General features: G+C 46.0%; 1 protein-coding gene across 1 annotated transcript in view; it reads right to left on the bottom strand.

Moving 5' to 3' along the window:
* The window catches only part of TBC1D9 (TBC1 domain family member 9), a 385,175-nt gene extending 370,797 nt beyond the window's left edge, over positions 1 to 14,378 (bottom strand). The window contains exon 1 of the mRNA XM_086962231.1: positions 14,029 to 14,378. Coding sequence (XP_086818357.1) covers positions 14,029 to 14,152 — 124 coding nt within the window. The 5' untranslated portion in view covers positions 14,153 to 14,378. The remainder of the gene's footprint in view (positions 1 to 14,028) is intronic.
* Between the last annotated feature and the right edge of the window lie 1,355 nt (positions 14,379 to 15,733).

Here is a 15,733-nt window from a genome sequence, read left to right as displayed (position 1 = left end):
TTTTTTTCTTAGTTTTAAAACGGACGTGTGCAGTAAATGTTTCCTATAATTCACCGAGCACTAGACCCTTGAAGGAGCACGTCAAGTACTTAATCCAGCGATTCTGCACTTTTATTGCACATAAACTCTTTCTCCTTTCATGTAACTCTTTGATAAACAAGGAATCAGCTGAAACATTCAATGTATTCAACCTTTGCCTCCAAAATCAGCTCGTCAGGCCAAACTTAGCCTTATCTGGGCGAGTTTAGTTGCAGGAAGAAAAGAAAATAAGGTTCTGAACAATAGTATTACACATAATCTAACACATTTGCTGTATTTACCTTAATTCTGGCAGGAGTTTACCGTAACTCAGTCAGGAACCCTTTTTATTCCCACTGCCATTCCCTCCCATGCAGCTTGTAACTCCAACAATAAGTCCATCGAAAACACTTGATTGCCACTCTCGCACCTCTCGCCCTCTTCCCTAGTCCAGCACTCTGCTGCTTTGTAGCGAGGTCCACTCAAACATATATCTCATTCATACATACATACATGGTCACATACATATGCGGAGTAAAGTTTGTGCTTAAATGATTACATTTAGAACAAGCCTTTGCCAAGCTAATGGGTCTCACCTTCATAATTTGGGTGCTAAACTATTGGCTTTGCCATTGCTTATTTGTAAATCATTGTTAAAAAAAAGAGCAAAGTACTGGAGGAAAAGCAAATGCATATCTTAAGGCATCTGAAAACTGTTCCTTTTAATTCAATATCTTCAAAGGCTATACATGGCATGGGTTATTTTTCAAATCATTTTCACTCAAGAAACTGAACAGAATTTAAAAAGAATAAGGAAGCGTGTAAGGAAAACGCTTGCCAAGGCCTGGTTTATTTTCCATGGGACTCAGACAGAAGAAAATGCTCAAGCTAGTTGGTCATCTGCAGGGGCCCAGGGAGTAGCTTAATGGGCCTCCATGAGAATGGACATCTCTTTTTCAGTCATGCTAAGTACACTTGCCTCAAATGTCATCTGGGTGGATGCAGAATTCGCCACTCCCACAGGGCCATAAGTGTGTCAAGATCTGAGATTTCAACATGTGCAATGCAGGATATAAAACAAAAACAACACTTAAATTCTGCTCTTTAGTCATACCCCAGCAACAATGAACCTGTTGTGTTTTAAATGATAAGCTGGGAGGAGTGAGGAGCAAGACCAAGGGTGGGGGGGGGGGGGGGAGGGGTTGCACTTGAGGGGGGGAAGCAGTACGCGAGTGGGAGGACAAGAAAACACATGCTCTCATGGAGTGCTGAATGACAAAGAAAAAATTGGCCCCTAAATCAGAGTAGTGGCAGGATACAAATCTTCCGATCAATGGTAAAGAAGCTATGCTCCAGAAGAGAGACAAACACAAGAAGCAAATGGAATAAAAAGCAAACAAACGACAATGACAAGAAAGACAACCAGTGCTTAGCAATGGGCTGGTATGCTGCTCACAGTACATATTTGGTATATCCACAAGAGGTCTTTCAACAACAGGCAGCTAAAAAGCTCTCTGTAGGTAAAATGTGTTGCAGCCTCAAGTGGTGCTACTCTGGAATGACACATACAAGAAGAGCCACTATGGAAAGGATCACTGAGTCTTGCATTTAATGCAAGCTTCCACGAGGCTGGTTCGCTCCGATTGAGAGGGTGGATGTGTTTTCCAGGCAGTGGCTTTGTTTTGGGTAAACTTCAGCATGACAATGAAAATAGATAGCAGGCCAAAGCAAGGGCATTAGGATAGTCTAATCTTGACGGAATTATGAACCAAACTATAGTGGCCAACACAACATAGGAGAATGCACATACATTTCTGGCACAACCTTCAAGAAGTGTTTGCCTCATTGCACCTGCAAAGCAGACCTCTGTCGTTGCCAATACGTAGCTGGTGCTTGTGAGGATGATGCTTGCCAGGGACTGGCTTGGACCATAGGTGTCGAGATGGAAACCCTGCCATGTTAAAGCACGAAGAGCGAATATAGTCACCAGAGGAAAGTGTGAGCTGATACTGCAGCAACAAGGCCAAGATGTCCCTTCTCGTACGAGAAGACCTCGGTGTTGTCTCTACAAGAAAGAGAGATCCCCCCATTGAGCTTATACAAGGGCTGGTGATATCCCAAACTTCTTGCAATACAGAAATCAATAGAGCAAACTATAGATATTATTCAGAAAATTCAACTGTTGGATTAAAGCAAGCGTCCATTGGAGAACTCAGTATAACAAGAACGTGCCTTAACTCCAATGTTTCTTCACGTAACACAGCGTGAAGAAATAATCACCATGTGGGACCTAAAGAGAAGTTTGATGTAAATCTTTGAAAGGGGTGGAAAAATATGAAAAACCACATCAGAGGTGTTCTCCCCCTGTAACCTAGGGTTACCAATTCCACTAAAGGGGAGGACTGCGAAGCACCAAGAGGTGAAAGCAGGAGAGGCACCAAGACATATATAAGAAAGTAATGCAGGAGGGCTGTCACTCATGAACTTCACAATGGTGCATCTGGTGAGTCAATGCAGGAGGGTTGTCATAAACTTGCAGCTCCGAGATGCTGCTAAGAAGTGAATGCAGGAGGGCCGCCATTCATGCACTGCAACAAGTTGCTGCTAAGAGGTGAATGCAGGAGATCTGCAATTCATGCACTGCATCAAGATGCATCTAAGAAAACAATGCAGGAGAGCTGTGATTCATGCACTGCACCAAGATGCACCTAAGAAAAGAATGCAGGAGAGCTGTGATTCATGCACTGGAACCAAGATGCGTCTAAGAATGAATGCAGGAGAGCTGCCATTCATGCACTGCACCAAGATGCATCTAAGAATGAATGCAGGAGAGCTGCCATTCATGCACTGCACCAAGATGCATCTAATAAAGAATGCAGGAGAGCTGTGATTCATGCACTGCACCAAGATGCATCTAAGAAAAGAATGCAGTAGAGCTGTGACTCATGCACTGGAACCAAGATGCGTCTAAGAATGAATGCAGGAGAGCTGCCATTCATGCACTGCACCAAGATGCATCTAAGAATGAATGCAGGAGAGCTGCCATTCATGCACTGCACAAAGATGCATCTAATAAAGAATGCAGGAGAGCTGTCATTCATGCACTGCACCAAGATGCATCTAAGAATGAATGCAGGGGAGCTGCCATTCATGCACTGCACCAAGATGCATCTAAGAAATGAATGCAGGAGAGCTGCCATTCATGCACTGCACCAAGATGCATCTAAGAATGAATGCAGGAGAGCTGCCATTCATGCACTGCACCAAGATGCATCTAATAAAGAATGCAGGAGAGCTGTCATTCATGCACTGCACCAAGATGCATCTAAGAATGAATGCAGGAGAGCTGCCATTCATGCACTGCACCAAGATGCATCTAAGAAATGAATGCAGGAGAGCTGTCATTCATGCACTGCACCAAGATGCATCTAAGAATGAATGCAGGAGAGCTGCCATTCATGCACTGCACCATGATGCATCTAAGAAAAGAATGCAGGAGAGCTGCGATTCATGCACTGCACCAAGATGCATCTGAGAAGTCACTGCAGAAGGGCCGTCATTCATGCACTGCACCAAGATGCATCTAAGAAATGAATGCAGGAGAGCTGTCATTCACGCACTGCACCAAGATGCATCTATGAATGAATGCAGGAGAGCTGCCATTCATGCACTACACCACGATGCATCTAAGAAAAGAATGCAGGAGAGCTGCGATTCATGCACTGCACCAAGATGCATCTGAGAAGTCACTGCAGGAGGGCCGTCATTCATGGACTGCATCAAGATGCATCTAAGAATGAATGCAGGAGAGCTGCCATTCATGCACCGCACCAAGACGCATCTAAGAAGTCACTGCAGGAGGGCCGTCATTCATGTACTGCACTAAGATGCATCTAAGAAAAGAATGCAGGAGAGCTGCGACTCATGCACTGCACCAAGATGCATCTAAGAATGAATGCAGGAGAGCTGCCATTCATGCATTGCATCAAGATGCATCTGAGAAGTCACTGCAGGAGGGCCGTCATTCATGTACTGCACTAAGATACATCTAAGAGAAGAATGCAGGAGAGCTGCGATTCATGCAATGCACCAAGATGCATCTAAGAATGAATGCAGGAGAGCTGCGATTCATGCACTGCACCAAGATGCATCTAAGAATGAATGCAGGAAAGCTGCCATTCATGCACTGCATCAAGATGCATCTGAGAAGTCACTGCACTAGGGCCGTCATTCATGCACTGCACCAAGATGCATCTAAGAAAAGAATGCAGGGGAGCTGCGATTCATGCACTGCATCAAGATGCATCTGAGAAGTCACTGCAGGAGGGCTGTCATTCATGTACTGCACCAAGATGCATCTAAGAAAAGAATGCAGGAGAGCTGCGATTCATGCACTGCACCAAGATGCATCTAAGAAATGAATGCAGGAGAGCTGCCATTCATGCACTGCATCAGGATGCATCTAGGAAATGAATGCAGGAGGTTGTCACTCATAAATTTCACCGCGGTGCATCTGATAAGTCAATGCAGGAGGGTTGTCATAAACGTGCATCTCCAAGATGCTGCTAAGAAGTCAATGCAGGAGGGCCGCCAATCAAGCACTGCATCAAGATGCATCTAAGTAATAAATGCAGGTAGTCTGCCATTCATGCACAGCACCAAGATGCATCTAAGTAATAAATGCAGGCGGTCTGCCATTCATGCACAGCACCAAGATGCATCTCAGAAGTCAATGCAGGCGGTCTGCCATTCATGCACTGCACCAAGATGCATCTCAGAAGTCAATGCAGGAGGGCTGCCATTCATGCACTGCACCAAGATGCATCCGAGAAGTCACTGCAGGAGGGCTGTCATTCATGTACTGCACCAAGATGCATCTCAGAAGTCAATGCAGGAGGGCTGCCATTCATGCACTGCACCAAGATGCATTTCAGAAGTCAATGCAGGAGGGCCGCCGTTCATGCACTGCACCATGATGCATCTCAGAAGTCAATGCAGGAGGGCTGCCATTCATGCACTGCACCAAGATGCATCTCAAAAGTCAATGCAGGAGGGCCGCCGTTCATGCACTGCACTAAGATGCATCTCCGAAGTCAATGCAGGAGGGCTGACATTCATGCACTGCACCAAGATGCATCTCAGAAGTCAATGCAGGAGGGCTGCCATTCATGCACTGCACCAAGATGAATCTCAGAAGTCAATGCAGGAGGGCTGCCTTTCATGCACTGCACCAAGATGCATCTCAGAAGTCAATGCAGGAGGGCTGCCATTCATGCACTGCACCAAGATGCATCTCAGAAGTCAATGCAGGAGGGCTGCCATTCAAGCACTGAACCAAGATGCATCTCAGAAGTCAATGCAGGAGGGCTGCCATTCATGCACTGCACCAAGATGCATCTCAAAAGTCAATGCAGGAGGGCCGCCGTTCATGCACTGCACCAAGATGCATCTCAGAAGTCAATGCAGGAGGGCCGCCGTTCATGCACTGCACTAAGATGCATCTCCGAAGTCAATGCAGGAGGGCTGCCATTCATGCACTGCACCAAGATGCATCTCAGAAGTCAATGCAGGAGGGCTGCCATTCATGCACTGCACCAAGATGCATCTCAAAAGTCAATGCAGGAGGGCCGCCGTTCATGCACTGCACTAAGATGCATCTCCGAAGTCAATGCAGGAGGGCTGCCATTCATGCACTGCACCAAGATGCATCTCAGAAGTCAATGCAGGAGGGCTGCCATTCAAGCACTGAACCAAGATGCATCTCAGAAGTCAATGCAGGAGGGCTGCCATTCATGCACTGCACCAAGATGCATTTCAGAAGTCAATGCAGGAGGGCCGCCGTTCATGCACTGAACCAAGATGCATCTCAGAAGTCAATGCAGGAGGGCTGCCATTCATGCACTGCACCAAGATGCATCTCAAAAGTCAATGCAGGAGGGCCGCCGTTCATGCACTGCACCAAGATGCATCTCAGAAGTCAATGCAGGAGGGCCGCACTGCACTAAGATGCATCTCCGAAGTCAATGCAGGAGGGCTGCCATTCATGCACTGCACCAAGATGCATCTCAGAAGTCAATGCAGGAGGGCTGCCATTCATGCACTGCACCAAGATGCATCTCAAAAGTCAATGCAGGAGGGCCGCCGTTCATGCACTGCACTAAGATGCATCTCCGAAGTCAATGCAGGAGGGCTGCCATTCATGCACTGCACCAAGATGCATCTCAGAAGTCAATGCAGGAGGGCTGCCATTCAAGCACTGAACCAAGATGCATCTCAGAAGTCAATGCAGGAGGGCTGCCATTCATGCACTGCACCAAGATGCATCTCAGAAGTCAATGCAGGAGGGCTGTCGCACTAGAGCTGTGCCAGGATGCATCATAGAAGTGAATGCAGGTCAGCTGTCCTTCCTTTACAGCAGCAAGCTGCATCTTGGAAGTGAATGCAGGAAGGGCCATCAGTTGAGCGCAGCACCTACATACGTGTAAAACGCAGATGTAGGTGGGCTGCCATTCAGCTTTTCTGCCAGCCGGGTAAGAACAAGTGCCTTGTGAACCAGACTTTGCTGCCAAAATACTCGACTGTGCATTACATGATGGTTTCATCTCTTTACAGTTTTAATTGTTTACATCAGTTTTTCTTAATTATTTACATTTTAAACTAGTGAAGCCCAGCGGCAGTTTGACGCTTAAGGTACATATTTGTCATTGTGTATGAAAGAGCCTCTGTCTGTGTACAAGTCCACAAAAGGCTCCCCCCTTCTATTGCCGGCCCTGTCACTTCCCACCGCCTTGTGATCTCAAACTGGCTCCTGGAACAATCCCTGCTGAAAAACAGGAAGAATTTCTTGAAAGTGACAAAGTAATTATTTCACCTCATTACAGCTTCTCTTCATTATTTACATGTTTATGCTACTCGGGCGCTGCCTCCAAAGTACATACTTGTAAATGTTTTCAATTTTTTTCCAGACCACTTAGAAATAGCTTGTAATATCATTGATAGGGTGCAGCAGGTGCAGTGGCACCGGAGCCCAGAAACCTAGGGGGCCCGTTTAATCCCGATTTTTGTATTTTAGCAGCCCCCAACCTGCATTCTGGGAACCAATTCCATCCCCACCGGCAGCAGCTGTGTGGAGATGGGTCTAGTAGCCTTTGCAGCCAGGAACGACTCACCTCAGATGCGCTGCATTGCTGAAAATTCAGAATATTTGCGCCTGTGAACGCTGGCCAGCTGATCCTGCCAGCTCTTCCCTCCCGTCCTCGGCTTATTCTCGAGTTTCTGGAGTTGTATTGTGCTTGTCGGATGCCATACACCGAGTATAGTAGTTCTCTGGTTACCCCAGCCCAGCAGCCTGTCTTATATTAATGAAAAGGCGCCCCGGCTCCAACTAAAGCTTTTCAGCAGAGAAAAAGCATATTACTGGTGAAGGGGATCAGAGATCGAGCACAATGTAATGTATAGTCCTGCGGCCTTGAGGGATGCGCTTATTTATAGCACACGGTGCACAGAATGTCATCAGTAGAGACATCACTGCAGAATGGAAGCATCTATACAAAGGAAGCTGCTTTACAAAGCAATAAAATCATTAACAAGCATAGGCAAAGCCAATAGGTCTGGTCTTCGTGAACAGGTGATCTTCTTACATTTTTTATTGCTGTATGCAACAACAACAAAAATCAAAAAAGAAAAATGCCACTAACATATGGTAAAAAGCACAGTTGATGGACAGAATGCAGAACAATGTCTTACATTCACCCCAGTACAAAGATCTGGGCCTAAATCCATTGTTTTTTTGCACTCCACACCACCCTAGGTCAGTCAATGGCTATATGCAAATCAGCCTTGACCCTGTGCCTCATGGGAACAGTCCAGCCCGAACTGCCCAAGCCATGTCTTTCCTAGACCGGAATCAAGCATCCAAAGACCGTTTTCTGGCTATCAGCCTTCTTTAGCCTGGATAGCTTGACTCCAGTGCTGTGGAGAGCCTGGGACTCACGTCTGAGCATACCCAGCCCACTCGGGGTGAAAATTGCAAAAAACACAGTTGATGGACAGAATGCACAACAATGTCTTACATTCACCCCAGTACAAAGATCTGGGCCTAAATCCATCGTTTCTTTGCACTCCACACCACCCTAGGTCAGACAATGGCTATATGCAAATCAGCCTTGACCCTGTGCCTCATGGGAACAGTCCAGCCCGAACTACCAAGCCATGTCTTTCCCAGACCGGAATCAAGCATCCATGGACCGGTTTCTGGCTATCAGCCTTCTTCAGCCTGGATAGCTTGACTCCAGTGATGTGGAGAGCCTGGGACTCACGCATTCTGTCCATCAACTGTGTTTTTTTCTAAAATATGGTGGCCATACGGTAGCAATAAAAAATGTTAAATAAAAAAAAATGATCCTCAAATATAATTTCAGTAGATTAGGGCGAGCGCTTTCGAGCTGGCAGGTGTACTTAGAACAGGCAATATGCATCAAAATATTCTTATTGTGCAAAGTAAACTGATGGATTTGAATTACTGTAGCCTGAATACAGACTTTAAACACATAAGTGTATTAGAACAAAAAGAAGCATTGGCAAAGACAAGTAATAACCCTCCAGCCCTGAAACTGAAGCACACTTCTTTTTAGGTGGTGGTGCACATATGATCTGAACAATTGCTATCACTCACAATTCAAAAAGAACCAATGGCTAAAGTGGACTGATCCACGGGCCCATATTGTGAGAATTAGTGTGCGGAAGCAAAATGTTAATGATAGGCCAACAGACTAATGGATGAAGAGAGTTCACCCAAAGCCTCTCCATGTATGTATGTATGTATGTATGTATGCATGTATTTTTTTAACCCCTTCGATGCTGATCCCCCAGCCGTCATGCACTACGGTGGGCGTGTGCTGATGATGGCTGGGGGCCGTCATAATCCCGCCCACTCGCGATTCTGCCGCACAGGCGCAGAATCGCGGCCGCGCCCAAGGGGTTAATTTAGATACTTTTTGAATACATGAGATTGGTGAAACAACTATAGATACCTCTAGGCTAGGCACAAGCCTTACTAAATACTGACAATTAGAGCTTGTGTGGCAGAAATTGGTGATAATAGGAACCTTTTAATAAGAAATTCCTATCCAATCAGCTTGCTCGATATGAATGGAAAGGTAGCTCTAAATCCGAACAATGTGGCCAGTGGGGGCTTGGCTTCTAGTCTTCTGCCCCTGGGGAAGCACTGCCTGGCCCCGGGAGTCTGGAAACACATGCTTGCTGCTTTTGTTACAGGGGGCGATATTCCAGCACTATTGCAAAATAGGCCCCAGTAACAAAACTGGCCCCCACCCTTCCGGGGAAACGCCTAATGCCCATTACAGCCAGTCCGGTGTGATTGACAAGTAGTGAAAGAATATAAGAACTTTACGGCACAGCCATATTAATATATAGTACGGAAATCTGTGTAGCCTGGAATCACATTAGTCATGCTATCCTGCGTATTGCTCGATATATTGGGCCAAACGACATTGGTTTAACGAAGAAGAGGTTTAAAGGGAGAAGGAAGCGGACTGAACACGGAAACTGAGCCACATTTCCAAATCCTTGTTTAATGCATCACATTCTATATGAACTCCCCTCCACCAATCATTATTATGAGCTTCTTCAGGTTTGAAATTCCATAATTTATAAGTAAAACCAACAGGACCTCTTCAAAGTATGCCATTTGGTGATTGGCTTGTTAAATGGGGCAGTTTCTGAGAGAATCATCTAACAGGCCTTTCAACCAAGAGTTGTAAGAGGGGACCATGGTACTCTTTCACAGCCTCAGAATGCCAGGTTTGGCCATCGCAAACCATTTCCTGCATTGTTGGATAATCTCCGGTATTATTGATATTTTACTCATGATTACCGTGTGACTGGCCAAGGGCTGTGCCACCCCAGGACTTCCTACAAATGGTCCCAAATGTTGTCCACTATCACTCCATTTATTGGCATTCTCACAGCAAGTGAACTGTCTATTTTCTTACACCTCCTACATGACGAGGAGAGGCTTAGGTCAGTTGTTTGAACCTTTAACAGGGTAGATATAGCTCTTCTGAAGTCAATGTAAGGCAGAAACGAATACAATTTGCAGAGCATGATGAATTTTTACCTAGAGGTTTTTGCCTTTTTTGATACACAAGCTCTGAAACAGGAGTGGTGTGTTGATGAAAACCGTAGGCATCTGTGTAACTATTTGTGGTGTGAAGGAAGCTCTTAAGGTTGATAGGTGACATTCCTACACATGTTCTCATTGGCTGTCAATACCAATTAGCACAAACTAACTTCAGTTGGTTGAGATTCAGATAGGATTTCGACAGACGGTCCAGGATGGTGGCAAGGTAATATTTGTGCCGGGTGATGTCATTTGTTAAGGTTATTTTTACATAGTGTTGGAGCTACACAATGAATGAATGTTCCATTAGGAATCCCTGTCGAACACATTGTGACATTATAGCATGTCGTTATCACAGAAATACTTATATTTAGAAACAGCAAATAATGTGATAGAATGCCAAGAGCAGTAATCTAGGATAACCAATAGAAATAATGTGTTGATGAAAAACTAAATTTATGGGTGGCGGGTACGCATAGCCCAGGAACACCAGAGGTTGGCGACATCTATGGCAATAGGCCAATAAAACTCAATTTGCATCTAGCTGCCCTAGTGGATTTAATGTGTTCCAGTACATGGTATTTTCAAAGCAGATAATTTGTCACACCCTTTTCCAAGAATGGTGCAAGATTTTCAGCGCCTAGGGCTACACTGATGTGTGCCAATTGGAGTGCGGCTCTTACACTGAAATAAAAAAAAATGTTCTGCCCTGCAGCAGTAAATCGGGGTTCCCACTAGGCAGCGCCCTAGAGCTACTGCGGACGTGCCAGCCTGACTGTCACACTTTCAAACTATTGGAAAAAGGTTGGGCGAGTCATGGCGGCTTACATTTCAGCCATGGTAACAAGGCTTGCCTCACCACCAAGCAACAGTATGATGGAGTTTTGGTTGCATTTTTTATAAAGAAGACTTCCATTTTTTTGTTTTGGTATTAAACTTGTGTAATATACACAGAGATGGGCACTGCCCACAGCTGTTCTCAGCTATCGATTGATCAGAAGTTTTGGACAGTAACTTTTATTTAATATGTATGGAGTTTTCCTGTTAAACTAAATCATTTATTTGGGCTGCAGTGAGATAAGTGCATATAAACAGGGAAAAGCCTTTTTGTTTTGTTTAGTGCTGTGCGGTTCTTTAATGACTTAGAAAAACACCGTTTTCAACACAAGAGGCAGCAATTCAAGGTGAAGCCCCAACAGAAACAGTCATCATTTCACCTTTTTTTTACTTAGCAATCTTTGTTTGAGAAGGAAGTAATATAACCCAATCTGAAGGTTATGGTTTCACTCTGTCAACAAAAGGGTTTAATTCACTCATACCCATGCGACTGAGCCCATGTGAGGGAGGTGAGATTCCAGGACCTGCAGATCAAGTTTGTTCAGAATATCTGCTTTTTCAGAACTACTATGTTATGCAACATATCATTCACTGTATTTCAGGTCCATAACAATCAGTTGGGATTGGGAAGAAAAAATATGTTATTTGAAGTGCTTGGTGTGTTGGGGCACCAAAGCACTGTACAGAACAGATATTATTATGACACAATTTGGAGGATAACACTTTATCTTGCTGGTATTCAAACTTGAGATGTGTAAATCGCACATGTATTCGGTAGCTGGTACATTACCCCATTGAATTATTTTAGCGTCTTAGAAAGTCAAAAGTCGATGACAAACTGCAGAGGAAAAATAGGAATTTCATCCAGCATGATGTAGCAATTTTGAAAAATAGACATATCCTGGACTAATTTAAGGAGAGTTTTTTTGCTTGCGGCTGATTATTTTTGTCACGTTTTCAGAGAAAGAAGACTATACTCACCTGAAGGATGAACAATTATTTACAATGTAGGCTATTTCCTTAAATGCATCTGTATTCACCACAAAAAAATGATCATGTTGGCGTATGCTGTATGTTTTCATGCCGAGGCACCTATATACTGTCAATAAATATGGCCTTCGTGGTGGCAGTCCCAGCAGCAGACCTACTCTAGTGCCATCCTTTTCACTGTCCTGTATCCAACGGAAAGGTGCGTCCCAGGCAGAGATGGACGATGGATGACAAGGCAGTTCTCTGCGCCCTGCCTCCCCTGGCAGGACTGAGCCTCAAGTCCGATAGCATGTGTTTACCGGATCCCTCCTCAGTAAGCATCACAACACTCACAAAAACACATGACAATGCAATGGCCTGGCCCAGGCATCCTCTGTGCTGAGCAGGCAGTGCGCGTGTACACACACGGGGACGGGCACACACTCCCCCTGAACGAGGCGCAATGATTTTCTAAATAGACAATCAATACTCTCCGGTTTACGAGCGCGCAGAGCCAGCACAAAGAATTCTGCCAATATGTAGGCGCGCAGGGACATTATTCCGAGGCCTACTATCAATAAGGCCTGCTCTGCACTGTCTTCAGTGCCACCCTACGGCAGGGCAAGGGCAGCTCGGGTCAGCGTTAGCAAACATTCTGGCGCAGACCAGTTAGTTGTACTGGTAACATGTCAGTTGGCCAGTTACAGGTGGCTTCGGCTGGACCCAGATGGGTCCAACGTTTTTATTTTATTTTTATACATTGCCTTTGTGTGTCCAGTGGGAGAAAAACACAGGGAGAACACAACTGAAAGCCAACTAAAGCTGTGAGACACCAATGACCAACTCGATGACGCACATGAACTTTCTCCACAGCTGTTCCTTGGATGGCCTACATATTTGCTGACAAATCTGCCCAGTAGAAGGCGCATGTAACTGTCCATCTCACCTGAGTAAAAAGAGCGAATGTCAGTTTAGCATTGTGGTTCCTTTGCAGACGCACGGGGGAGGGGCGAGCTGGGGGTTCAAAAGGTCCTACGGAAAAAAGTGAAGTTCAGACGCGTATAACGAGGCACTAAAACTCAATGCCAGGGTTTTGCATATCGAGGTATGGATAACCTACTTTGTTAGCGGCGCCCCGAAAGCAAGCAACCCACCCCCCCCCCCCCCCCCCCCCCGAGCAGGCAAACGGCAAGAATGTGCCATGTTTGAACAGCTTGACGCCAGCGCGTTGAAGGCTAGGTTAATAACGCAATGTTCACAACCAGAGGCGACCTGTCTGAGAAAAGAGGCTACTGTGTGCCCCATTTGTCAGGGATGAATGAAACACAAACAAGCCTCTTCTGTCGAACAACCACATAATATATGGCATGCGCGTTAATCGGGACAGGGCTAATTTATGCATGGACCAAGAAAGGCTTCCAGAATCAGGATTGCAAACGATTGATCTGCCTTCAGAAGTCAGCCCAGCACAACTACCGCTGCCGAAGAGATGAAACCGTCACATTGTGCGGGAGCAGACCGCAAACCCTCCTAGTCACCGAAACGTGTAAACCATTAGCCCCACAGGGAAGGCTTTGAGAGACGGCATCGGTAAATGACGCGTAGGTAACATATGGACGAGTCGAAATCCAGCGGTGTGCACACATGGGGGAATAACACACAGCAAAGGCAGCGACCCACTGTAATAAAAACCCGGAGAATTTTCATTTTGTAGGCGACTACATTGTCTCTATTCTGCTGTGGTACCAACAGCTAGGAGGCCACTAAAGCCAGTAACGAGCCAGCGTGATGCAGCACGTTGGAGCACACACCCCCTGCAGGTTCTTTCATCACCTGCCCCAAAAGACAACAGAAGGGACGCAAAACACGGACATGTGTGCGGGACACACAATAACAATGCCATGGCTACCTGACACACACACACACACACACACTGCAGGAGGGTGCTCTCATTCCAGCTGACGACCATGCATTCACCGAGCAGCTGCTCATACACGGTTGTATGAATCTTTAACAACAATCTTTGTATTATTTATTCACGGTTCGGCATCTCTGCTTCTTACCGGCCAGCCCGCCGCCTCCGCCCTCGCCGTGACCCTTCCTCCGCTGCAGGATGAAGTACGGGTTGGCCCTCTCCGTGAACCACAGGGCGTTCGCCAGCAGCACCTCCTCGGGATTCACCCACATTTTTCCGGGGTGCAGTAACGATCAACAAAGGGCGCCGCTGCTGGTGTCAGAGGGACACCCGCATCAGCACCTGGAGGCGAAGCGCTAGCCAACCTCGCCCAACCTGGAACACACAGAATCAGCACCGCGGGCGGCGCGCATCCTCCGGGTGACCCCAAACACCACAGCACGGGGCTCGCTGGCGGAGCAGGGACGCTGTGTGCACCAAGGAAGCGGCCGGGAGCGCAGGCAGCAGAGGGGGCGGGCCCGGCCGCAAACACAGTGACATCAGCTCGGCACAGGGAGGAGGAGGAGGCGGGCAGGGCTAGGTGCTCCGGTGTTGTGCTCCTCGTCCTCGCAAGGAGCCCCGCCTCCCTGGCCCCCTTGCTTGGGTTGGGTTTCACCTGCCACAGGGAATTCTTCAGCCAGCCTTTCGCGGAGCTTTACGACAGGGCTGCGAAATTGCCATAACATAATAAACGCGTGTCTGTGCCCTACTGCCCTTATGTGGAGAGGCAGACTGGCGCGTGCATGCGTAAAATATTTTGTACCTGCCGAGGTCGAGTCGCAGGTTGTACAGGCTTAACGAGAACATATCCGCAGTGTGGAATGTACCTGGTTCTCTCCTAGCTCCCCGCCCCATTAATGAACATTACCTGGAAACCATCCAGACATTACCTCCTCATCAGCACTTACTTTTTCAGATATGCCAATGTTTCAATACATATTTGTGGTTTGTTTAAATACCCAATCGGGTATACAACAGGATGTCGGCACACAATTTATTTCAAAGAAAGCATATTCCTGTTGATACTCACAGCACCTTACAGTCCTTACTAAACATTAATGGTCGTTCAGAATGTTTGCTCCAAACAATTCAATAGCTTGAGCCAAATTCAGTCTATAATCTATATAAATAAAAATATAACTGTTTGTTTGATCAAAATCTCAAATCTCCAAAAGTACTTCACTGATTGCTTTGAAATTTTGACACAACGATGCATTCCAATATGCAATTGTTTTTATATACACAACGCTGGATTCCAATACGCATGTGTCAAATACACGCATGTTTTTAATCGGAAGCACAAACAGACATATAAAAATGTCAATGTGCGTTTGATAAAAATCTTAAATCTACTGAAGTTCTTCAACGATTGATTTTAAATATTGACACAACGTTGAATTCGAACAAGCGCGTGTTTATATATACACAACGTTGGATTTGAATATGCGCATGTCAAATACACGTGTGTTTTTAATCTAAAGGTCGAACAGACCCTATCGATTTGGTTGCTGCGCAACAACTACAATAGATGCATAGAGACAATAGTCTACATATATTAGGATGGATAGTTGGTGTCAGGATGGCAGAACGGGAAGTGGGTCGAGGGAGGGGGGAGGAGTTGGCTCACTTGGCAACATTAAGAAAGGACGCATAGAGACAATAGTCTACATATATTAAGATGGACAGTTGGTGTCAGGATGGCAGACCGGGAAGTGGGTGGAGGGAGGGGGGTGGAGTTGGTTCACTTTGCAACATTAGAACGTGTTTATATATACACAACCTTGGTTTCGAAAAAGGGCGTGTTCAATACGCGC

This window comes from Lissotriton vulgaris, chromosome 3_1, assembly GCF_964263255.1.
Source record: "Lissotriton vulgaris chromosome 3_1, aLisVul1.2, whole genome shotgun sequence".
NCBI classification, from domain to species: domain Eukaryota; kingdom Metazoa; phylum Chordata; class Amphibia; order Caudata; family Salamandridae; genus Lissotriton; species Lissotriton vulgaris.
This window is presented reverse-complemented; position numbering and strand designations above follow the sequence as displayed.